The sequence below is a fragment of the Bufo gargarizans genome, chromosome 9, assembly GCF_014858855.1.
Source record: "Bufo gargarizans isolate SCDJY-AF-19 chromosome 9, ASM1485885v1, whole genome shotgun sequence".
Lineage (NCBI taxonomy): Eukaryota > Metazoa > Chordata > Amphibia > Anura > Bufonidae > Bufo > Bufo gargarizans.
The window spans coordinates 148,552,561-148,580,023 of NC_058088.1; the positions used below are offsets into that span (position 1 = coordinate 148,552,561).

Genomic DNA, 27,463 nt, shown 5'->3' on the forward strand with positions numbered 1-27,463 from the left:
AAAAATGACCGGTGAAATCCAAAAGGTGCACTTTGGAATATGCGCCCCTTTGCCCACCTTGGCAGCAAAAAAGTGTCACACATCTGGTATCGCCGTACTCAGGAGAAGTTGGGGAATGTGATTTGGGGTGTCATTTTACATATAACCATGCTGGATGAGAGAAATATCTTGGCAAAAGACAACTTTTCCCATTTTTTTATACAAAGTTGGCATTTGACCAAGATATTTCTCTCACCCAGCATGGGTATATGTAAAATGACACCCCAAAACACATTCCCCAACTTCTCCTGAGTATGGCGATACCAGATGTGTCACACTTTTTTGCTGCCAAGGTGGGCAAAGGGGCACATATTCCAAAGTGCACCTTTCGGATTTTGCAGGGCATTTTTTACACATTTTGATTGCAAAGTTCTTCTCACACATTTGGGCCCCTAAATTGCCAGGGCAGTATAACTACGCCACAAGTGACCCCATTTTGGAAAGAAGACACCCCAAGGTATTCCGTGAGGGGCACGGCGAGTTCCTAGAATTTTTTATTTTTTGTCGCAAGTTAGTGGAATATGAGACTTTGTAAGGAAAAAAGAAAAAAAAAGAAAAATCATCATTTTCCGCTAAATTGTGACAAAAAATAAAAAATTCTAGGAACTCGCCGTGCCCCCCACGGAATACCTTGGGGTGTCTTCTTTCCAAAATGGGGTCACTTGTGGCGTAGTTATACTGCCCTGGCAATTTAGGGGCCCAAATGTGTAAGAAGTACCTTGCAATCAAAATGTGTAAAAAATGGCCTGCGAAATCCGAAAGGTGCCCCTTTGCCCACCTTGGCTGCAAAAAAGTGTCACACATGTGGTATCGCCGTACTCAGGAGAAGTTGGGCAATGTGTTTTGGGGTGTCATTTTACATATACCCATGCTGGGTGAGAGAAATATCTTGGCAAAAGACAACTTTTCCCATTTTTTTATACAAAGTTGGCATTTGACCAAGATATTTCTCTCACCCAGCATGGGTATATGTAAAATGACACCCCAAAACACATTCCCCAACTTCTCCTGAGTACGGCGATACCAGATGTGTGACACTTTTTTGCAGCCTAGATGCGCAAAGGGGCCCAAATTCCTTTTAGGAGGGCATTTTTAGACATTTGGATCCCAGACTTCTTCTCACACTTTCGGGCCCCTAAAAAGCCAGGGCAGTATAAATACCCCACATGTGACCCCACTTTGGAAAGAAGACACCCCAAGGTATTCAATGAGGGGCATGGCGAGTTCCTAGAATTTTTTTTTTTTTTTGCATAAGTTAGCGGATATTGATTTTTTTTTTGTTTTTTTCTCACAAAGTCTCACTTTCCGCTAACTTAGGACAAAAATTTCAATCTTTCATGGACTCAATATGCCCCTCACGGAATACCTTGGGGTGTCTTCTTTCCGAAATGGGGTCACATGTGGGGTATTTATACTGCCCTGGCTTTTTAGGGTCCCTAAAGCGTGAGAAGAAGTCTGGAATATAAATGTCTAAAAATGTTTACGCATTTGGATTCCGTGAGGGGTACGGTGAGTTCATGGGAGATTTTATTTTTTGACACAAGTTAGTGGAATATGAGACTTTGTAAGAAAAAACAAAAACAAACAAAAAATTTCCGCTAACTTGTGCCAAAAAAAATGTCTGAATGGAGCCTTACCGGGGGGGGGGGGGGGGGGTGATCAATGACAGGGGGGGTGATCAATGACAGGGGGGTGATCACCCATATAGACTCCCTGATCACCCCCCTGTCACTGATCACCCCCCCTGTAAGGCTCCATTCAGACATCCGCATGATTTTTTACGGATCCATGGATCGGATCCACAGAACGCATGCGGACGTCTGAATGGAGCCTTACAGGGGGGTTATCAATGACAGGGGGTGATCAGGGTAATCAGGGTGATCACCCCCCTGTCACTGATCACCCCCCCTGTAAGGCTCCATTCAGACATCCGCATGATTTTTTACGGATCCATGGATACATGGATCGGATCCACAGAACGCATGCGGACGTCTGAATGGAGCCTTACAGGGGGGTTATCAATGACAGGGGGTGATCAGGGTAATCAGGGTGATCACCCCCCTGTCACTGATCACCCCCCCTGTAAGGCTCCATTCAGACGTCCGCATGATTTTTTACGGATCCATGGATACATGGATCGGATCCACAAAACGCATGCGGACGTCTGAATGGAGCCTTACAGGGGGGTTATCAATGACAGGGGGTGATCAGGGTAATCAGGGTGATCACCCCCCTGTCACTGATCACCCCCCCTGTAAGGCTCCATTCAGACGTCCGCATGATTTTTTACGGATCCATGGATACATGGATCGGATCCACAAAACGCATGCGGACGTCTGAATGGAGCCTTACAGGGGGGTTATCAATGACAGGGGGTGATCAGGGTAATCAGGGTGATCACCCCACTGTCACTGATCACCCCCCCTGTAAGGCTCCATTCAGACATCCGCATGATTTTTTACGGATCCATGGATACATGGATCGGATCCACAGAACGCATGCGGACGTCTGAATGGAGCCTTACAGGGGGGTTATCAATGACAGGGGGTGATCAGGGTAATCAGGGTGATCACCCCCCTGTCACTGATCACCCCCCCTGTAAGGCTCCATTCAGAAATCCGCATGATTTTTTACGGATCCATGGATACATGGATCGGATCCACAGAACGCATGCGGACGTCTGAATGGAGCCTTACAGGGGGGTTATCAATGACAGGGGTGATCAGGGTAATCAGGGTGATCACCCCCCTGTCACTGATCACCCCCCCTGTAAGGCTCCATTCAGACGTCCGCATGATTTTTTACGGATCCATGGATACATGGATCGGATCCACAAAACGCATGCGGACGTCTGAATGGAGCCTTACAGGGGGGTTATCAATGACAGGGGATGATCAGGGTGATCACCCCCCTGTCACTGATCACCCCCCCTGTAAGGCTCCATTCAGACATCCGCATGATTTTTTACGGATCCATGGATACATGGATCGGATCCACAGAACGCATGCGGACGTCTGAATGGAGCCTTACAGGGGGGTTATCAATGACAGAGGGTAATCAGGGTGATCACCCCCCTGTCACTGATCACCCCCCCTGTAAGGCTCCATTCAGACGTCCGCATGATTTTTACGGATCCATGGATACATGGATCGGATCCGTAAAAATCATGCGGACGTCTGAATGGAGCCTTACAGGGGGGTGATCAATGACAGGGGGTGATCAGGGAGTGTATATGGGTGATCACCCCCCTGTAAGGCTCCATTCAGACGTCCGTATGCTTTTTGCGGATCCGATCCATGTATCCGTGGATCCGTAAAAATCATACGGACGTCTGAACGGAGCCTGACAGGGGGGTGATCAATGACAGGGCGGTGATCAATGACAGGGGGGTGATCAGGGAGTTTATATGGGGTGATCATGGGTGATCAGGGGTTTATAAGGGGTTAATAAGTGACGGGGGGGGGGGGGGTGTAGTGTAGTGTGGTGTTTGGTGCTACTGTACTGAGCTACCTGAGTCCTCTGGTGGTCGATCCTAACAAAAGGGACCACCAGAGGACCAGGTAGGAGGTATATTAGACGCTGTTATGAAAACAGCGTCTAATATACCTGTTAGGGGTTAAAAAATTCGGATCTCCAGCCTGCCAGCGAACGATCGCCGCTGGCATGCTGGAGATCCACTCGCTTACCTTCCGTTCCTGTGAGCGCGCGCGCCTGTGCGCGCGCGTTCACAGGAAATCTCGCGTCTCGCGAGAAGACGCGTATATGCGTCCAGGAGGAATAAAGCAACCACCTCCCGGACGCATATACGCGTACAGCGGTCGGGAGGTGGTTAAAGGGAACCTGTCATCAACTTTATGCTGATCTCACTGCGGGCAGCATAAATTAGTGCCAGAAATTATGATTTTAGCGGTGTGTCACTCATAAGCTAAAAGTAAGTGGTTGGCGAGAACCAGCATCATAATCATTGCAGCCCAGGCCTTGAAAAGAGTCAAATCTACCTGAGAAGAGTCATGGTTATTCATGAGCTCCTGCTCTCCCCGCCCATCTGCTGATGGTTGGCAGTTCTCTCCTAGAGAGAAAGGGAGAAAACTCAGTATTAGACTGTCAGTCATCAGCAGGTGGGCAGGAGAGCAGGAATTCATGAATAACCAGGACTCTTCTCAGGTGGCCGTGACTCTTTTCCTGGCCCAGTCTGCAATGATTGTGATGTTGGTTCTCGGCAACCACTTACTTTTAACTTATAAATGACAGACCGCTGAAATCAACTCACCTATCTCTACTTTATTCTGTTGTTAGTATGGGCGGCATAAAGTTGATGACAGATACCCTTTAAAATGGTTTTCAGATATTTTTAACTGATGACCTATCCTCTGGACAGGTCATCAGCATCTGATCGGTGAGGGTTCTGACACTCGGGACTAGGGATCGACCGATATAGATTTTTTAGGGCCGATACCGATAATTTGTGAACTTTCAGGCAGATAGCCGATAATTTATACCGATATTCTGGGAATTTTCATTTTTGAAAAAAAATTTAAATTCCTACACAAATCTGCTGAAAATTTATGTTTATTGTTAATGTGTATTTTTGTTTTTTTCTGGAATTTTTTTTCCATTTATACTTAATATTTTGGTGTTTTTATTTTTTTAACTTTTTTTTTGTTTTTCTAACTTTTAGCCCCCTTAGGGACTAGAACCCTTGTCCTATTCACCCTGATAGAGATCCATCAGGGTGAACAGGAGCTTTCACTGTCCCTGCTGCTCTGTGCTTTGTGCACACAGCAGCATGGAGCTTATCATGGCAGCCAGGGCTTCAATAGCGTCCTGGCTGCCATGGTAACCGATCGGAGCCCCAGGATTACACTGCTGGGGCTCCGATCGGAGGAGCAGGGGAGAGGGGATCCGCTACACCACCAATGATTAATACGGGGGGGGGGGGGGGGGCGCACAGCGCCACCAATGTTTTTAATGTGGGGGTGGGGGGCGCACTGCGCCACCAATGATTAATATACTGGGAGGCTTGGGGGGGGGGGGGCGCACTGCGCCACCAATGACTAATATACTGGGGGGCTTGGGGGGGCGCACTGCGCCACCAATGAAGCTAAATCTCTCATTTATTCATATACAGGAGGCGGGAGCTGGCTGCAGAATGACATAGCCGGCTCCCGACCTCTATGAGCGGTAGCTGCGATCCACGGCACCTGAGGGGTTAACCGAGGATCGCAGCTACAGCTCATAGAGGTTGGGAGCCGGCTATGTCATTCTGCAGCTCCCGCCTCCTGTTCAATTTGAATGAATGAGAGATTTCTCTTCATTGGTGGCGCAGTGGCCACAGCCCCTCCCCTTCTCTTCTCCCCTGTCCTCCCATTGGCTGCAGCGGCAGCAGCACAGGGGGAGGAGACACTGCTCCTTCTCCCCTGTGCTGCTGCTGAGGGAACACGGAGAGCGCTGTCAGCAGCGCGATCTGTGTTCCCAGTACGTTATCGGTATATCGGCAAAATACATGCTGATACCGATAACAGTCAAAATCTTCAATATCGGCCGATAATATCGGTAAAACCGATAATCGGTCGATCCCTACTCGGGAACCCCGCTGATCATCTTTTATAGAAGGCTCACAGTAGCACCACAGCCTTCTTTCTGCTCACCAAGCACAGTGCCATCCATTTAATAGCTGCTGACATTGGTATCGCAGCTCAGTTCAATGGGGCTGAGCAGCGCCTAGGCCATGTGACCAATTAACGTGAAGTCACATGGCCTAGGAAAAGCTAAGAGAAGGCCGTGGCACTACTGCAAGTGCCAGTGCCATCACAAACAGCCGACTGGCATGGGTTCCCAGGTATCGGCCCCCACGGATCAGATACTGCTAACCTATCCAGATCATAGGTCATTAGTTAAAAAAATATATTGGAAAACCCCTTTAACTTTGTTCTGGGGGTCAGTAAGACTACAGTAATACCCCTTTTTTTATACTTACATCTATAAAGCTGTTGTCACGGCTGTAAGTGAGCAACAAGAGCCTACACAGTGAATAGCAACTGACCGGACCCAAACTAGGGAGGATAAAGGGTGACCCCTGTCAGACCCTAAAAGCTCTCCCTAAGCTGCTAAGCACATGTCCAGATCCAGATGGTGGATCGAGACATGCCCGCGTGCCTAAGGCTGATGACCACTGAAACCCCTACAATAGTGGAAGGGGCACGGCCACCGGTGCCCTGCTCAGTATATGGACGGAACCGGGGTCGCCTCGGATCCAGTCAGCAAACAAACAGAAACACACAATGTCTGAACACTTAACTGAAGGAGCTGCAGCTGCAGTGAAAACAGATCCAAAGTCAGCAGACAATATCCGAAGTACTTGCTACAGCAGAACACAGATCCAGTGAAAAGATATCACACAGGTGAAGATACTCAAGCGAGAGATACAGCTCAAATGAAAAGTATAATCCGCACCTCTACAAAGGAGGAGGGGTGATTTAAAGGCAGCAAAATCAAACACAGGAGGGACAGCTGGGAGGAAGGAAACAGAAAGTAAAGACCTCATTACAGGGGCGGAGAAACAGGGCAGAGGGAACTCCTCCAAGCTCTAGTAGTGACATCATTACAGGGGTGGAGAAACAGAGCTGTGAGAACGTCTCAAAGCTCTGGTAGTGACAGTACCCTTCCTCTACGGGTGGACTCCGGACACCCAGGACCCACCTTCTCAGGATGAGCCCTATGAAATGCCCTGATGAGGCGAGTGGCTTTAATGTCCGACACCGGAACCCACATCCTCTCCTCAGGACCATAACCCTTCCAATGAACGAGGTACTGAAGTGAACCGCGGACAATGCGAGAGTCCACAATTCTGGAAACCTCAAACTCCAGATTGCCATCAACCAAAATCGGAGGAGGAGGCAAAGAGGAGGGTACCGTGGGCTGGACATATGGTTTTAAAAGAGCCCTGTGAAATACATTATGTATCTTCCAAACCCGTGGAAGATCAAGAAGGAAAGCAACAGGATTGACGACTGACAAGATTTTATAAGGCCCAATAAACTTGGGACCCAATTTCCAGGAGGGAACCTTCAGTTTAATATTTCTTGTAGACAACCACACCAGATCACCCACATTCAGGTCCGGACCAGGCATACGTCTCTTATCAGCCACACGCTTATATTTCTCACTCATCTTTCTAAGATTATTCTGAATCTTTTGCCAAATGGTAGACAAAGACGAGGAAAATCTCTCCTCCTCAGGCAAACCAGAGGGAGCCCCTCCAGAGAATGTCCCAAACTGCGGATGGAACCCATATGCACCAAAGAATGGTGACTTATCAGAAGTTTCCTGACGACGGTTGTTCAGAGCAAACTCAGCAAGAGGGAGAAATGAACACCAATCCTCCTGGTTCTCTGCCACAAAACAGCGCAAATATGTCTCCAGATTCTGGTTGACGCGTTCAGTCTGACCATTCGACTGCGGGTGAAAAGCAGAAGAGAAGGACAGCCGAACCCCCAGGCGAGAACAGAAAGCCTTCCAGAATCTGGACACAAACTGCGTGCCTCTATCGGAAACAATATCCGAGGGAATGCCATGCAATTTAACAATATGGTCGACAAAAGCTTGCGCCAACGTTTTAGCACTGGGTAAACCAGGGAAGGGTACGAAATGAGCCATCTTGCTAAAACGGTCCACCACCACCAGAATCACCGACTTCCCTGAGGAACGAGGAAGATCCGTGATAAAGTCCATGGAGAGGTGTGTCCAAGGACGGGAAGGTATGGGTAACGGGAGAAGGGGACCTGAAGGCCGTGAACGAGGGACCTTAGCGCGAGCGCACGTCTCACAAGCAGCCACAAAACCCTCCACCGACTTACGAAGAGCCGGCCACCAAAATCTCCGAGCAATGAGATCTACCGTGGCTCTTCTCCCGGGGTGACCAGCAAGAACATTATCATGATGCTCCTTAAAGAGTTTGTGACGTAACTCAGGAGGCACAAACAACTTCCCAGGAGGACAACGGGCAGGTACCTCAGTCTGGGCAGCCTGGACCTCGGCCTCCAAATCAGAATACAGAGCAGAAACAACCACCCCCTCCGCCAAAATGGGACCCGGGTCCTCTGAGTTTCCTCCTCCCGGAAAACAGCGAGAGAGAGCATTAGCCTTCACATTTTTTATCCCAGGGCGGAATGTAACGACAAAATTGAATCTGGAGAAGAACAGAGACCATCTGGCCTGTCTCGGATTCATACGCCTGGCCGACTCCAAGTACGCCAGATTCTTATGGTCAGCAAAAACAGGTATATCCTTTTCTAATGTGCAAACCTGAAAACCATGCATGGCTACAAATTGAGTATCAATAAGATTGACGGCCGCTCCACTATCGACAAAAATTTCACAAGAAATGACTGTGCTCCCTAGCGCTACCCTGGCAGAAAGGAGAAAACGGGAACTGCAGGTCAGAGGAAAAGCATGAATTGCTACATCAACTTTGCCCAAAGTAGCAGATGAAGCAGAGTTTGATGATTTACCTTTTGAGGTTTTTCTCTTATTATAACTCTTAGTACAGTTCAAGAATTTCCTAGACGGACAAACATTTGCCAAATGACCTATGCCCCCACAACAAAAACACACCATTCTCTGAGGACTAAATCCTCTTTTATCAGGGGCAAATCGACCTAGCTGCATGGGCTCCTCCACAGAGGGAACCGAGAGAGGATCAGGCCCCTGCACACTGAATGAGTCTGCACCACTGCCCCTAGACTGACAATGGCTGGACAGAGAGGTCTCGTTTCTTTCTCTTAGACACCTGTCAAGGCGTACCGCCAATGACATGGCAGACTCTAAGGACGTTGGTCTCTCATGGAAAGCAAACGCATCTTTCAATCTCTCTAAGAGACCATGAGAGTCTCTGACTCCGGAGTGCAGCATCATTCCAACCTGAATCAGCTGCCCATCTCCGAAATTCAAAACAATAAAGCCCTGCAGACAGTTTGTTCTGGCATAAAAAAACGTAAGTTAGATTCGGCCAGAGCAACACGATCCGGGTCATCATATATCTGCCCCAGGGCCACAAAAAATCTTTCCACGGATCGAAGGGAGGGATCCCCTGATGGCAACGAAAAAGCCCAAGTCTGAGCATTACCCCTGAGCAGGGAGATGACAATCCTCACCCTCTGTTCCTCATTACCAGAGGAATGGGGACACAAGCAAAAATGGAGTTTGCATGCCTCTCTGAAACGAAAAAAATTCTCACTGCCCCCGGAGAACGTTTCCGGAAGTGAGACCTTTGGCTCGCAACAGACTCCATGGGCCGGAGCAGAGCCCAATGCTTGAAGCTGAGTCATAGATTGACGGAGATCCGCTACCTCCAAAGAAAGACCCTGCATGCGGTCAACCAGGTCAGAAAGCGGATCCATGTCAAAAAAGGACGGTTTGGCGGATTATAATGTCACGGCTGTAAGTGAGCAACAAGAGCCTACACAGTGAATAGCAACTGACCGGACCCAAACTAGGGAGGATAAAGGGTGACCCCTGTCAGACCCTAAAAGCTCTCCCTAAGCTGCTAAGCACATGTCCAGATCCAGATGGTGGATCGAGACATGCCCGCGTACCTAAGGCTGATGACCACTGAAACCCCTACAATAGTGCTCAGTATATGGACGGAACCGGGGTCGCCTCGGATCCAGTCAGCAAACAAACAGAAACACACAATGTCTGAACACTTAACTGAAGGAGCTGCGGCTGCAGTGAAAACAGATCCAAAGTCAGCAGACAATATCCGAAGTACTTGCTTTAGCAGAACACAGATCCAGTGAAAAGATATCACACAGGTGAAGATACTCAAGCGAGAGATACAGCTCAAATGAAAAGTATAATCCGCACCTCTACAAGGGAGGAGGGGTGATTTAAAGGCAGCGAAATCAAACACAGGAGGGACAGCTGGGAGGAAGGAAACAGAAAGTAAAGACCTCATTACAGGGGCGGAGAAACAGGGCAGAGGGAACTCCTCCAAGCTCTAGTAGTGACATCATCACAGGGGTGGAGAAACAGAGCTGTGAGAACGTCTCAAAGCTCTGGTAGTGACAGCTGTGTAAGCCTTTATTTTTGCAGGTTTAGCTGCAGTTTTTATTAATACCATTTTGGGTTATATATGACTTTTGAACAGTATTTTAAAAATGTTTTTGGGAGATGAAGCGATTCAGCCATTTTTATTTATTTATTTTTTACATTACAATAGATTATTATATATTTTAATAGTCAAGGCATTTTTGGACATGACAATACCAAATATGTTTTTTTCATCCTCAAGGTTTTGTTTCCCTATCATTGCTTGGAGTTTTTCTCCCATACACCTCAACGGTTTTAATTTGAACTTAAAAAAAAATGCATGTGCAGTGTTGCGTAATAATGGCTTTTTTTTTTATTAATGCTTTTTTCCCCCGATACAGCTCTACAGATAAAGTGACATCACAGGTGGACACATTCTTTAATCTAAAAAACAAAAGCCAGGCATGTAAAAAACATCAGGTGCTAAAACACTATATGGCCAAAAATGCCTCAAAATGGGTACAGAAACGCTGATCAAGTCATATATATATTTTTTTCATAAACAAAATTGTGTGAAGGAACCCAATCTGAGGCAAAATTGCTGTGGAGAGAGGTACACTTTGCATGGTATACAGGGCAGCAACTTTTAAATTTTGTACCATGCCCTACAATCTGTTTGTTTTTTACAAATCCAGTTGTGTTTTTATGTACTTTGTTGCAACAAATCTGCCATATATGAAAGTGGCCTTATTTTTGGGTCAACATTTGCACTCAAAAGCAAATATCAATTAGTATTTTACCTGCAGCTTCAGTATCTGGTGTTCCCCTGTTATCATCTGTAGGACACTTGCTCTCGGAGTCCAGCTGTGAGGTGGAAGAAGTCTTTCCATCATCTATGCTAGGCTAGAAAGCATAAAAACTAGTTATACAAATCAAGGTAAAGAGGATCACAAGCAGACAAATGTAAGGAACACGCTGTGATTCATTTATGGACCCCTAACAGCATAACTAAGGGCATTTGCACACACACTTATTTTTTGTCCGCATCTGATCATCTGCATCTGGTTGGATCCAGACCCATTCACTTCAACGATGCCGCAAAAGATGTGGACAGCAAACTGTATGCTGTCTGCATCCGTTTGTCAGTTCTGTGCTGCCTGCAAAATTATAGAACATATCCTATTCTTGTCCGCATTATGGAGAAGAATAGGACAGTTTTATTAGGGGCCGGCCGTTCCATTCCACAAAATGCGGAATTAACATGTCCGGTATTCATGTTTTGCAGATCTGCAATTTGTAAAACGCTAAACGGTTGTGTGCATGAGCCCTAAATCTACAAAATCAGTGTTCAAAAATGTAATTCACTTTTACTCAATGTACTAACTTGTCCTCTACTGTATAATTTAAAGGGAATGTGTAAATCACAATTTTATGTTTAACATATTTTGTAAACATTTTTGGTGGTTATTTTTCATTTTCCATAACTATATTTAAACTAAAACCATAAAATCCTGCAGTTTTCACACTGGTTATTAATCCTAGGGGCCCAGTAACCAGTAAACGGCGCATGCGCACTGCATATCACTATACCTCTGCCCACAGTGGGCAGTGTACTGTGCATGCCGGGCCCGGCGGTGAAGCGCACAGGCGCTGGATTATGAATGAAGACAAAAATGACGGCTCAAGAATACAAGGATGGCCAGACGATACAGAGGAGAGGAGACTGGTGCCAGTAAGGCAGGGAGCACAGGGCATTTGCAGCACACTCGACACCCCTGGACACGTGCGATAGGTAATTAGCATATCTTTAAAACATCGTTTTTGCACTTTGGAGACTAAAGCCAGGTACCAACAATGTTATATAGCTGCCTCCCACAGAGCTATATAATTAGTTTAAAACATGGTGGCAGACTCACATTTAAGTTTATACACTGTAAATCTCTTTATAGCTAAAATACAAGAATGTTGCTATTACATTAAACCAAAGTGCACAACCTCCTACTTTGGCTGGAGGCATGCTCTAACCTCAATGGGGCATTTGCTATTTGTATATAGGTGATATGAATGTTTGATAACTATCTTTGCTAAAGGGGTATAAATTATGTAAGCAATGTTTCTCCGTCGTTCTGATCTCCTGTTGTAAAGTAAATATGGGCTCCACCGTCGCTGTCTCTGCCATAGTAGCACCACAAAGCTAAAAGTAGTCATAGGCTACATATACACTACTCACAAAAAGTTGGGAATATTTGGCTTTTCGGTGAAATTTATGGAAATTATAAAAAGTTCATGCTACAGTGATATTATATCATGAAAGTAGGGCATTTAAGTAGAAGCATGCAATGGTGATTTCCTCATTTCAAACAATTTATTGAAACAAAAGCCAACAAGAGTGGTGGGTAAACCCCACAAAAAAGTCAATGTCTCAATAACTTGTCATGTGGCCTTGAGCTTCAAGTATAGCTGGACAAAGACGTCTCATGCTGTTCACAAGTCGACCTATTGTCTGCTGAGACATGACATGCCACTTCAGGGGTTCTGGGGTACAGAGTTACAAGCCTCTACACGGTGACTCAGCTTATCCCATAGGTTCTCAATGGGATTTAGGTCTGCACTTTGACTGGTCCATTCTAACACATGAATATGCTTTGATCTAAACCATTTCATTGTAGCTTTGACTGTATGTTCAGGTTTGTTGTCCTACTGGAAGGTGAACTTCTGCGCTAGTCTCAGGTCTTTTGCAGCCTCTAACTGTTTTTCATCCAGGATTCCCCTGTATTGAGCTCCATCCATCCTCTCATCAACTCTGACTAGCTTCCCCGTCCGTCCCTGCTGAAGAAAAGAATCCCCACAGCATGGTGCTGCCACAACGTTTCAGAGAGGATAGTGTGTTCAGGGTGATGTGTAGTATTACACCTAGTGTTTTGCATTTAGGCTAAAATGTTTAACTTTGGTTCTTCCACATGTTTGCTGTTTCCCCTACATGGCTTGTGGCAAACTACAAACTGGACTTATTATGGCTTGCTTTCAAAAATGGCTTTCTTCTTGCCACTCTTCAATAAAGGCTAGATTTATGGAGTATACAACTAATAGTTGTCCTGTTGACAGATCTTCTCACCTGAGCTGTGGATCTCTGCAGCTCTTCTGGAGTGACCATGTGCCCCTTGTCTGGGCTGTCAGTTTAGGCGCACGGCCATGTCTTGGTAGGTTTGCAGCTGTGCCATACTCCTTGCATTTTCGGATGATGGATTGAACAGTGCTCCGTGACCTGTCTGGTGTATTCTTTGGTTTTCATGTTGCTGTTTGAACATTAAAGGGGTATTCCAGTTATGTAACCTTGTTTCACTTCCTATATCGTTGGTGTTTATGTGGTGCACTTAAACTAACATCGCAGGTGACGATAGGTAGGCTCGTCCCTGTTGTCCCCATCACCAGATATTTTGATACATGCTACAGGGAGATGCAGCGACGGCCATGCGGGGATCAGGAGCCGGGGTGCGGGGGAGCAGGGTAAGTATAATCTATATGAGGTGTCCTGGCATTGGGGGGCATGTTTTGTAGTCTGGATAACCCCTTTTTTTCTTGATGTTGTATATTTGTTCCCCCACCCTTTTCTTTATTTGTCTCTTAGTCCGGCTAATGTATATCTTGTTACAGGGACATATAATCGCGTATATTGCCCTCCAGCTATTACATGTGATGAAACCTCTAATATCTTCTTTGTATGTAACATTGCTATTTTGTATACTAGTTTTTATTTTATCAGATTTTTTACACCCTACGCATCTCCTACATGGGAAGAATCCATTTAGTTGGCCCATACCTCCATAGTGTGTTTCCATCATTAATCCAGTCATTGTGTTTCTGCATGAACAACATAGGTCTAATTTCATCTTCATGGATGACAATGAGGTTGCATCGGCTGCTGGAGACTGGGGTGCCTCAAATGGGGTGGCCTGCACTTTCTCCAGACCCCATTAAAAACCTATAGGATCAGCTAAGACGCCGTGTAAAGGCTCATAACTCTGTACCCCTGAACCTCAATGACCTGAGGGCCGCCCTTTAAGAAGAGTGGGATGCCATGCCTCAATAGAAAATAAGTCGACTTGTGAACAGCATGAGACATCGTTGTCGAGCTGATATTGTTTTTTGTTTCTATAAGTTGTTTGAGGAGAAGAAAATCACCATTGCTGCTTCTACTAAAATGCCCTACTTTCATGATATAATATCACTGTAGCGTGAACTTTTTACGTTTTCCATACATTTTCATAATTAATATTATGTGCAGTGTTATAATTCACAGGTTCCAATTACAGAATGCGCACCATTTCCATGGTTACATGCAGAGGAGTTCAGTTCTGTGGACGAAGGGGGCAGATTTTTTTTTAAAGGGCATCTGTCAGCAGATTTGTACCTATGAATCTGGTTGACCTGTTGCATGTGGACTTGACTTCTGAAGGAAGCTGTGTTGCTCCCATGTTCATATGTGCCCGCATTGATGAGAAAAATGATGTTTTAATATATGCAAATGGACCTTTAGGAGCAATGAGGGTGTTGCCCTTTCTCCTAGAAACTCAACACTCTCTGCAACTACCCCAATCCTCTGCACTTTAATTGAAAGGGCCAGGCAGTAAAAACATGGGTGCAGCAGTTGCAGAGAGAGATGAGCCTCCAGGTGTAACGGCAATGCCCCCATGGCTTCCTACATGCTGATTTGCATATATTAAAACATAATGTTTCTCAGCAATATGGACACATATGAACATGGATATGTATATAATACCGGCGCTGGCATACAGAGAGGGTAGGGGAGGGTGAGGATTATTATGTGTATATGCACAGGACGCTAATTGCAAGACTTCTACCTGTTATCTGATGGATAGTCGTTCCATGATGTGGTGTGATCCCGTTGTTCCAGGAAGCGCTGTATCGATCTGCTGAGACGCTTCTTGCTCTAACTCTCACCTAGCACGCTGCCCCGGCCGGTAGCTAGCACACACGTGGAGGAGCCTGTAGGGATGAGTTCAGGAGCGTCTTCGTGTGACGTCGCAACTTCGCTCTGGGTGCCTCCAAAGGACAAATTTCCATCCAACGCGTTTCATCCCTGACGAAGGAACCCGTAGGTTCTGAAACGCGTTGGATGGAAATTTGTCCTTTGGAGGCACCCAGTGCGAAGTTTTGACGTCACACGAAGACGCTCCTGAACTCATCCCTACAGGCTCCTCCACGTGTGTGCTAGCTACCGGCCGGGGCTGAGTGCTAGATGAGAGTTAGAGCAAGAAGCGTCTCAGCAGATCGATACAGCGCTTCCTGGAACAACGGGATCACACCACATCACGGAACGACTATCCATCAGATAACAAGTCTTGTAATTAGCGTCCTGTGCATATACGTATAATAATCCTCACCCTCCCCTACCCTCTCTGTATGCCAGCGCCGGTATTATATACATATACCGTATTTATCGGCGTATAACACGCACTTTTTCCCCCTGAAAATAGGGGGCAAATGATGTATGCGTGTTATACGCCGATTAGGGCTGAAACGTGTCCTCCGGAGGCTTACAGCATTAGCAATGCGCCGCACAGACCTATGAGAAGGAGCGACCGGCGGCCACAGCGCACGTGAGTATAATGCGCTGCTCTCTGCTCACTAACATACCATGGCAGCCAGGACTTCAGTAGCGTGACTCCTGGCTGCCATGGTAACCGATCGGAGCCCCAGCATTACACTGCTGGGGCTCCGATCGGAACTGCAAACTGCCACCAATGATGGGGGGGAGGAGGGGGACCCTGTAGCCACTGCCACCAATGATTAATACTGGGGAGGGAGGGGGGGGGGGGGGTTTGCGTTACCAGAGGGGGCAGATCAGAGGCTTTATTTGAAATTTAATTTTTTTTCCTGAAATTTCCCTCTTAAAATGAAGGTGCGTGTTATACGCCTGTGCGTGTTATACGCCGATAAATACGGTACATATAATAATCCTCACCCTCCCCTACCCTCTCTGTATGCCAGCGCCGGTATTATATACATATAGCTATTAGCCACCTATTAAAGGTGAGAACAGGTTGGACACTCACCCCAATACTAGGCAGCGGCAAACAAGGTGAAAACATCAGCCTCAGAGATATATCTAACGGCAGCGCAAGTGTCTCTGTTCATCATAAACTTAATTGTTACATATGAACATGGGACCAACACAGATGCCTTCAGCTGGCAAGCACATATAAAACAGATCAGCCAGTTTAATAGGTACAGATGCCCTTTAAATACACGTGATTAATGAATATTAATAAGTAAAGGTGCATCAAAATTTGCCACACTGAACACCAAATGTGTGCTGCTATTTTGCGTTGATATGGTGGTGCATCCATATTGTATGTGGATTGCAGGGTTTGTGTGCCAGGGCTGCCTTTTTGGCCCAGTCTCTCCCTGACGTTCATGATGTACCAGGGCACACGTGCCTAGGCCTTGTCTCTACCAAGATGATTCTGGTTATTTGCACCATATACATGTGTGTGTATAACATTTTGGCAGGTAATATGAATGTAACTAATGGTATATGATTGTGATTGGGCAAATTCAGATGTGGCGATTAGCTGTGGAAGATTCTGCAGAGCAAATCGAGAGCAAATTACAGTATGAAGCATGCGGATGGCATTTTAGCACAGAGATGTGAATTCTCCCCTTCATTGTATAGTGGTGCATCATCAACAAAGCTTTTTTGAGACTAAGGGTACTTTCACACTTGCGGCAGAGGATTCCGGCAATCTGGACGCAAACTGATGCATTTGTGAGACGGATACGGATGTGGATCTGTCTCACAAATGCATTGCAATACCGGATCCGTCTTTCTGGTTGTCATGCAGAAAAACGGATCCAGTATTTATTTTTATCACAGATTTAATGGTCTGCGCATGCACGGACTGAAAGAACGGATCCGTTTTTGCCGGAACACTTAGGGCCAAATGCATTTCAATGGAAATTAATGCCGGCAAGTGTTCGGGATTTTTGGCCGGAGTGAAAACTGCAGCATGCTGTGGTATTTTCTCCGGCCAAAAAACGTAAGAGCTTGGCTCAAAAAACTCAATCAAAAGAGCATTGGTGTTTTTCCTGAGAATACTTTGTGTGAAACCACCCTAAGGGGTATTGTGACCAATGTTAATCTTTCGCTGCTAATGTCCACTTTTACATTCTGAAAAATGTAGCATTATACAATCTTTTTTTAACATTCTCATAACTGAGAAAATTAGAAAAGCATGTATCACCTATCCACAGGATAACAGGTCAACGTGACGGCAGCTTTTTTTCGTACCTGTAACAATAGTTCCCTGAGTCGGTGCAGCTGAGATTCAAGTTGCTTGTTGTGATCTTCCAATATCTGCATACGAGTCTCTAAACGATTTTTGTGATGCCGCAGTATCCGTGCTTCACTTAACAGTTCTTCATTTTGTATGTCACCACTGCAACTGCCCCCGGAATCAGGTGACACTTCCCCAAATAAAGCACTCTCTCCTACCTCTGCGTGCTGCCATTTCAGTCGTTTTAATTCTCCCTGAAGAATTCTGCAGAGAAAGAAGATTGCTAAATGCTCTAATTTATCATTTAAAATGAAACAAAAAAAAAGCAATTCCTAGTGCCATGATTCTGTCATGTTTAGTAGTCAGGAAAATAAGGGTATTAAATAGGACCATCATGTTCACGCGGGAAGATTCCTGTTACATATCGCTGTGTGCGGGCCCTCATCTTGTCACCTAGAGTCTATGAAGTTACACCTCAGAATACAGATACAGAATTTTGAGCAGCGGATGTTGGCCTGGAAATGTACTGATGTGGATCCACCTGGGGCCTGTAATATATACCATATAGGGCACCATACATCAATGAAATGCTCGCATAATCCATATTTGTAGATGTCTTTATATCATTTGGTAGGCAGGGAAACTAGTTACATTATAATGCGTTGAGTCTCCTCTTTGATTTAGGCTACATGCACACGAACGTTATTTGTTTCTGTGTCCGTTCCGTTTTTTTTTGTGGTAAGGATGCGAACCCATTCATTTCAATGGGTCCGCAAAAAACGCGGACAGCACACCGTGTGCTGTCCGCATCAGTATGTCCGTTCCGTGGCTCTGCAAAAAAATAGTGCATGTCCTATTTTTTTTCTAGTTTGCGGACAAACATAGGCGTTATTACAATGGATCCGCAAAAAAAAAAAAAAAGGATGCCAACGGATGATGCCATACATCATCCGGTTTTTTTACGGACCGCAAAACACATACGGTCGTGATCATGTAGCCTTACCCGGATGATCCAGAAATTAAGGGAGACATCCCACACCTTCCTGTTTCATATGTAAATATGCATTATGACAGGTATGACGAGTATATTATGATGTCTTTTGCAAGTGCTCCAGTGTGATGTTAAATACTTTTGTGTAACTGGTACTGAGGGACATAGGCTACTTTCACACCAGCGTTTTTGCTGGATTTGTCATGGATCAGCAAAAACGCTTCCGTCACAAATATTACAACCGTCTGCATCCGTTATGAATGGATCCGGTTGTATTATCTTTAACATAGCCAAGACGGATCCGTCATAGTGTCAGAGAAAACCACATCGCGGACAGAAAAACGCTGCTTGCAGTGTTATTCAGTCCGCGATGGGGATGCAATCAAACGGAACGGAATACATTCTGGTGCACTCCGTTTCATTCAGTTCTGTTTTGTCCACATAGACAAGAAAGTAGACATATTTGATATCATCGCATCCGTAACAATCTGCTCTATAAAAATAGCACATATCTACCCTGTCAGATGAATGTTGTAAAAAATAAAAACAGTGCCAAAACAGCCATTTTTTGTTACCTTGCCTCACAAAAAATTTAATATAGAGCAATTAAAAATCACATGTACGCCAAAATAGTACCAATAAAACTGTCACTGTATCCCCTAGTTTCCAAAAGGGTGCATGGGGGGGGGGGGGGCTTCAAATGAGACATGGCATCTAAAAATCAGTTCAGCAAAATCTGCCTTCCAAAAACCATATGGCGCTCCTTTTCTTCTGGGCCCTGCCGTGGGCCCTTACATCAGTTTACGACTATATGTGGGGTGTTTCTGTAAGTTTCCCATCAGTCCCATCAGTATAATGTCTCATTGTGGCCCCCATACAGTATAATGTCTCCTAGTGGACCTCCGCCCCATAGAGTATAATGTCTCCTTGTGGCTCAGGTGTTTTTCCATATATATATTATCGCAATAAATTTCTTAATATTGTTATTGTGGGAATATTCTTGATCTCGCCCAACCCTAGGTCAAAGTCACATTCCTGAGTGCTTTCCTCAGAGACATGCATGCTGCACACTGGAGGAGGGGCTGAAAGGTATAAACCTGATATACACAGACAGTTAATTAGCTCTCCATTGAGGAAAAGCATCTAGGTAGGATGTATGCATTGATTTTAAACACTATTTCTTGATTTTATCAACCTGGGGAGTTGGCCATGTGCTACGGCATGGTGGTTGGGCCCACTCTCCCCTATATTGTATTGTGCTTTTACTACTCTATATGTTATTTGTTTGTTTTAGATTTTTTTTTATCACATTTTGTAAATATATTTATTCACATAGCCTGCATAAGCTTATTTATTCTCAAATCTTTTGAATTCATATTATAAAACATATGGACAGGATTAACTCATTCAGCACCCTAGGATTTTCAGTTTTTGCATTTTTGCTTTTACTCCTTGCCATCTCAGGGCCTTAACTATTTTATTTTTACAATCACATATCCATATGACGGTTTCTTTTTGCAAAACAAGTTGTATTCTCGAATAGCACCATTTAATATTGCATACAATGTGGGAAGCTGCACAAAAATATAAATGTGGAATTGGAAAAAAAAAACTTAATTCCAATATAGTAAAACTGACCCGTGCCCTTTATTTTCTGGTACGATTAAAACTATACCACATTTAAATGGCTTTTCCTGTGTTTTAATATTGAAAATAGAAAAATAGAATAAGATCTTTGGAAAACATTTTTTTTCATTGCCATATTCTGATCCCCATACCTTTTTTATATTTATGTCTACGGAGCTGTATGGGACTCGATTTAGCCGGGACCATCTGTAGTTTTTATTGATACAATTTTGGAGTGTGTATGACTTTTTGATAACTTTTTATTAAAAAAAATTGAGGACGGGAAGTGACAAATTATCATAATGTTTTACCCTTTTTTTTATTTTTTTGCCTACAAAATGTAATCATTAGATTGCCATTTCTACTCAATAAAGTAGTTCAATCCATTACTGAATAGCAAACTACTGTAAGTATATTCCAATGCAGTGATGCCACCTGCCAGGAGGGCAGTCTTTGTGGATGTTAAAGTAAGAACTTAGCATGACCCATCCCATGACAGCTGATCCTTCCTTAGATAGCTCTTGCATGTTGTGGCGCAGGTGAACTCGCCCTGTCTGAGGAAGCTGTAGAAGGCTAGGTACATGGTTGTCTTGATCAATAAACTAGTGTGCTACTGAAAGGGTTTTGCGTAGTTTATCTAAAAGCAATTTGAACATTGACCCTGTAAATGGGTGTCGTGTAGGGCGGTCCACAGCGGACCCCTTCTGGATACCCTTCAGTAGCATTCTAATTGGATGGGCTGAAAACAAGGAGGGTTGATTAGGATGCCATAGATACAAATGATGTTGAATCTCACCCGGGTATACCTTAATAGTGCTAAATGACAGCTTGTGGTGAGAGTGGCAAATAATGCGGCAAAGGCCAGTAGGTAAGAGATGTTGCCCACTCCTGCCGAAGAATGGGTTCTCTTAAAATTACAGAATGAGGTCCATGCCTTCTTATATATCCTCAGGATGTTACAGGACAAGGCTTTAGTCATAAGGGACCTGGCAGTGGCGAGATGAAACGTTAGTCCATCACTAGTTGGTCGAGCCTGGGCACTGGTGATGATACGCGGTCTGCTTGTAGAGAGACCTGCAAAAAGAGAAGAGCCAATAGCTCTGTATGGAAACCTGCGGAAAGACCATTGATAACATACTGTACCCAGTCTGCATGTGGATGGGACCCTAACAGGATAAGACAACATCCCTGTACAGACTAAAGGCTAAGACAAACTCTCACGTCCTTAGATTTGAGGACCACCGAGACCTCCCCACAGATTATGGTCTTGTTGTCTGGCACCTCATGAGCCGTTATGAGTAAGGACGCTAAGTTCACGTCCTTGCCGTCAATTATTTCCTGTCGAATGTTGGCTGGAACGAAGTGGAACGGTGTGATAGGGGGTACAGAACCTAACCCACCAGCAACACTAGCCTGGAGGCTAGAAGAACCTGCCGGACTTTGGCACACCAAACAGGCAGCTGTATCGCCTGCCTCGACCGACTCTAGCCTGGCCTGAAAGTTCAACATTGATGACGCCATGGAGTTGATGCCCGCGTGCAGTTGTGTAAGCGAGGTCTGAATAGTGCCCATGGACACCACCTGCGGATTTTGGACCTCCGGAACTGAAGACAGAAGATGGAACAGTTCCGCCTTCCTTGCAGAAGCTGGAAATGGAATGCCTCTTTTAGATAACTCTGCCATCAACTTGGGCACAGTCCATGACCTTAATGATGGTGTGGAGTCTCTTGCGGAATGTGACACCACGCTCCCACGGGATGATGATGTATCACCCATCAATGATTCTTGAGACATCCTACTAAAACACAACATGATTAATGCAGATGAATACCCAACACCAGTTTCACAGACCACCGATGTGCCAAGAACCGCCATACCAGCACACGAGATGCCGTCCAGCATGCGGAGCACCCCTTCACTGAAGTGACTGAATATGGGAGGATGTGTAAATAGCAGAATAGAATGTGACCTAAGTAGCCTTGCAAGCCCTGAACGAGTGTAGACTGAGACATGAGAGTGGACGAGGCATACTGTGTAGGACCGTATCCTGTGGTCGTGACAGGACTTACCGTTTCTGTAGACGTGACATACGTATCGAATTGATGCCTGTAGTCGTGACAGGACTTAAAGGTGTCTATAGACGTGACAGATGTATCGGATTGATGCCTGTAGTCGTGACAGGACTTAAACGTGTCGGTAGACGTGACAGACGTATCGAATTCATGCCTGTAAACATGACAGGACTTACGTTTTTTTTTTTTTATCGAGTCTGTGGCCGTGACAGGCTAGAGCCTAACCAAGGATATAATAGACACATGAGAGACCTGTCCGACAGACAGACTTGCCATAACCAACTTTGTAAGTGGAATGTGAGTACGCACCCACAATGCTACTGTACCTGGCAACTGCTACCTTGCTGATGAAATGACTGAACGTAGCTGAACATGTAAAAAATTGAATATTAGCAACTGTACCAACCCCCTAGTCTTAAATCTACTCCCGTGATGCACAATAGCTTACTTTGACCCTGATGCTAAATGTGTCTACTAAGAATAGCTGCGTCTGCTGGTACGAAGCCGTGCATCGCGTGGATAGAAGGAGCCACGAACCTATGGACGCATATATAAAAGAAAAATCTGTAGACAATTAACCCAATAATTGATAAGTAACGCACTGCTTGAGATGACCCCACTAGAGAAGATGATGGGCAATCAACTTGCGACACACGCTGCGGAATTTATTTTTTATTTTTTTCAACTTTAACTCCCACTTATTTATTTATTTTTTACCACTATCATCTGCTGCCTGGAGGCTGCAGCAGACCAGATGAATCAAGAGCCTACCAGCTAGCCAAAACAGCCTAGCATGCACCCCTGCCTCACTACGAGCACGGCGGCCCGTACAATACATTACAATGTGTCAAGAGCAGAGTCGCGATGACTCCTGCAACCTGAGAGACTGCCGCGTGGGGAGCCGATGCTGCCAGGCAGAAACGTTCCGGTGCGGTGGTGCTCCCTTACCTAAAGGAGACAACACACTGCCGGCCAGACTGAGAGGACGAAAGACCGCAGTAAGTTACTTACATTCATGAATCAGGAAAAGCAATACAACCAAGGTCCCTGTGCAGCCAGACATAAGCCGGATGGGACTGAATATAGCCTATGTACTGCCCCGTCCTTTGATGTACCAATACCAGATATACATACAAAAAACTCCTCATCTTTTTAACCCCTTTAATTTATTATTATTATTTTGTTCTATAACACGCCTTTTTTTTTTTTTTTTTTTTTTAAACCACTGTAATACTACACAACCATAACCAGAATGTATCAAGACATGGCAGGCAAATGTAAGCTGTAATAACACAGCCGACCAGCAGATGGCATGCTGGGACAACCTAAGGCAGAAGATCGTGGCTCTGAACATATGGAAGCCGAAACGTGCAGGTAACAACGTGCAGCGTGTCAGTGCCGATCCCTCCCCCCATGCCCAGGAATAAAGCCGCAAGGCCCCGATCTTACCGCTGGAAGACATGAACGCTGGGATGTAGACATCGATCCCGAAGAGAGGCAGAGACCACTCACGTGCGTACAGCCGCCCGGAAGTGACGCAGAAACGAGCCGCCGGTAAGGTGAGGAGGAGGCTGTGGCTTATAAGCAGTATAGCCCTGCCTCCCCTCACACAAATGCGGCAAATAGCCATTTGCCTATAACTAGCCAGGGGCAGCTCATATGTGACATGTGCCGTTTGCTCAGGTCCTTTGAGGAGTCACCTTAATTAGTCTGTTGGCAGAACTACAAGATGAATGATTTTATTCCACTCCTTCAGATTTTGGAGGGGATGATAACAAATCTGATTGGCAAGGGGAAAGAACACGTGGCACCTACATCTCATGGCCACCTGAGCCCTGAGGAGGATCCTAGCGGTCCTTTCACTTACTGATCACTCAGCTCCCTGCGCTCCTTCCCTCCTGCTGGAGCCATCTGCTCTCTGTTTCACCTTTCAACCCTGCAGGCAAAGATTGCGCTGCCGGACTGTGTAGGAGAAGCTCAGGAATCTACCTGTCCACCCCTCCCACACAGTGCTGCAGCGTGATCTTTGCCTGCGGGGGATATGATCAATAGGATGGAGACAAGGTGAGAAGTTACAGTTTTTTTTACATTTTATTAACAATGTGGGGGCACAGAGAGGGCATTACTACTGTGAAGGGGGCACAAAGACCCGCCTCGGATGCCAAACACCTTAGTCACTTCCCTGCTTCTTTCATTCAAATTCAGCAGGTATGTGCCCTGGCCTCTGCCTCATATCAAAGAATGCCCTCCCTTACCTGGCAATACAAAGACAAATATATTTTTTTTCTCAAAGGTTTTATTTTAAGTAAGTGAGGGAGTGGGGGCCCGTAAAACAAAAATTCGCTCTAGGGCCCAGTCAGTTCTAGCTACTCCACTGCCAGAGAATACCATTATAATGATGTAATGTGTAAATCCTACTACTAAGCTGAATAAGCATGGTCACACATGCTCAGTTCCATCATGGTGACATTCTTTATGTGATACAGGCTTTTTTTGGGAAAATTTATGCGTGATTGCACACCTCCTTTTGCGGTATGGACCGAATTACTTAGTGGTGAAATTCTTTATGTGACAATGGCTTTTTTTTGGAAAATGTATGGGTGATTGTACATCTCCTTTTGCTGTATGGGCCGAATTATGTAGTGGTGACATTTTTTATGTAAAACAGGCTTTTTTTGGGGAAAATTGAAGGGTGACTGCACACCTCCTTTTGCTGTATGGGCCAAATTACTTAGTGGTGAAATTCTTTATGTGACACTATCTTTTTTTGGGAAAATGTATGGGTCATTGTACACCTCCTTTTGCGGTATGGACCAAATTACTAAGTGGTGAAATTTTTAATTTTTATTTTTTTTTAAAACATCAGTTTTTTTCAGGAACATTGATGGGTGATTGTACACCTTTTGCTGTATGGGCCAAATTACGTATGTGAAACAGGCTTTCTTTGAGGAAAATTGAAGGGTGACTGCACACATCCTTTTGCTGTATGGGCCGAATTACGTAGTGGTGAAATTTGTTATGTGAAACAGGCTTTTTTGGGGGAAAATTGAAGGGTGACTGCACACATCCTTTTGCTGTATGGGCTGAATTATGTAGTGGTGAAATTTTTTATGTGAAACAGGATTTTTGGGGGAAAATAGATGGGTGATTGTAGACCTCCTTTTGCTGTATGGACCAAATCACGTAGTGGTGACATTTTTTATGTGAAACAGGCTTTTTTGGGGGGGGAAATTGATGGGTGATTGTAGACCTCCTTTTGCTGCATGGACAGAATTACATCATCGTGGGTCCTGCAGTAAACATAATGAAGACGCTGATGACAACACACTAGCAGACTTTGCCTTTACCATCTCTTCACAATTAAATCAAGCAGCTTCAGTAAGTTGAAAACATTCATATGTTTTTATCTGTTCCATCTGCATTCGATCTCCACAGTACACAAGACATGACAGGAGAGCCTCTGCTTTGGAGCCCAAGTCCAGTTTCTTAAGATCAGGAGTTCCATCAAAATTGTGCGTAACATTCTTGCTCCCTGTGCAAAGCCATAACAAAAGGACTCCGCAGGCAAAATAAAAATATATTCCTCATTCAGCATTGCACTTATATGTTTAAAAGCCTTGTGTAGTCTAAAAGTTAAAAAAATAAGGGCCTATTTGCCATTCAGCGTTGCAGTTATATGTGGCAAAGCCCTTTTTGCAGTAAAAATTTTTATGCGACACAGGCTTTATGGGTGATTGTACACCTCCTTTTGCTGTATAGACCAAATTACTTAGTGGTGAAATTTTTTATGTGACACAGGCTTATTTTGGGAAAATTTATGGGTGATTGTACACCTCCTTTTGCGGTATGGACCGAATTACTAAGTGGTGAAATTCATTATGTGACACAGGCTTTTTTGGGAAAATTTATGGGTGATTGCACACCTCCTTTTGCTGTATGGGCCGAATTACGTACTGGTGAAATTTGTTAAGTGAAGCAGGCTTTTTGGGGGGGAAATTGAAGGGTGACTGCACACCTCCTTTTGCTGTATGGGCCGAATTACGTACTGGTGAATTTTTTTATGTGAAACAGACTTTTTATTTTTTATTGATGGGTGATTGTACACCCCTTTTGCTATATGGGCCGAATTACGCAGTGGTGCAATTTTTTATTTCAAAGCAAACTCCACTGCTCTGCATCTCTTGTGAAGTCAATGTCTCCAACTATGCCCCTCCAGTGATTTACACCAAATACATTATTTTCATGTAGAGATCCAAGAATTATGTTGGAGGCATGTATTGTATGCAAGCAATGTGTGACAACTCTCATCACTCTCACGCTGTTCTGCACCTGGTTTGCCTGGACGAATGGAGTCACACAGGAGAGGAACTGCTCTGTGTCCTTCATTATGAAATAGAATCCTGGCTTTCTCCGGAACAACTGAAAATCAGAACCATGGTGACCGACAACGGAAAGAACATGGTGTCTGTACTGCGTCAAGGAGTGCTGAGCCATGCACCCTGCATGGCACACGTGTTCAATATGGTTGTCAAGCGGTTCCTGAAGTCTTCCACCCACCTGCAAGAAATCCAAAAAAAAGGCCAGGAAACTTTGTATGCACTTCAGCCACTCGTACGTCGCAAATCACACCCTCCTGGAGCTGCAGCAGCAGAACGGCATCCCCCAACATAGGCTGATATGCGACATTTCCAACCGTTGAAATTCCACCCTCCATATGTTGGACCGACTGTACGAACAGAGAAAGGCCATCAACGATTTCTTGATGATCCAAGCGGACAGGAGTAGTCCCCTGTGTAACTTCGATGTCATCCAGTGGCAGCTCATGCCTGACACCTGCAATTTGCTCAGGCCTTTTGAGGAGGCCACGTTACTTGTCAGTCGCCAGGACTACGGGATGAACGATGTCATTCCACTGCTTCTTGTCCTGGAACAGACAGTAAATCTGTGCTGGTAAATCTGGCTGGTCAGGGGACTGGAGACGTGGCGCCTAAAAAGATGGGGGAAGAGTTTTATACATTTTTCTGTCAATATCTCTGTTTACAGTCAGTGAACGGGAACATCATTTATCGCAAGGATATGCAAACACCAACCGATGGGGTGTTAACACCTAGAAGTAGGTCATCAGCATGAAGGAGCAGTCATTTTGACAGCTCGAGGTATCCTCCCGGAAGCTTGACCTCTGTCGACGGTCTGCATTGCGAAGCTTGTCTAAAAGAAAAATCCTGCAGTAGCACCCCTTTGGTGGAAATTCTTCATCCGGCGCAGTCTGCTTTGCTTTTCAAAAACAATAGACTCTGTACAGCGTGACATCGATGTATAATTTCTCATACATCAGACTAAAAGAGTATTCCAAGCACCTGTCTGCCCACATAGCTGTTGAGAAGCAGAAGGTTCTTGCTATTGAGGTG

The 27,463-nt window shown here is 45.1% G+C and overlaps 1 protein-coding gene across 1 annotated transcript in view; it reads right to left on the bottom strand.

Annotated features, from left to right (window-relative positions):
• DRP2 (dystrophin related protein 2) overlaps positions 1–27,463 on the bottom strand; it is a 353,198-nt gene that overhangs the window by 15,611 nt on the left and 310,124 nt on the right. The window contains exons 20-21 of the mRNA XM_044306534.1: positions 17,381–17,630; positions 10,869–10,971 (exon numbers count right to left, since the gene is read on the bottom strand). Coding sequence (XP_044162469.1) covers positions 10,869–10,971; positions 17,381–17,630 — 353 coding nt within the window. The remainder of the gene's footprint in view (positions 1–10,868; positions 10,972–17,380; positions 17,631–27,463) is intronic.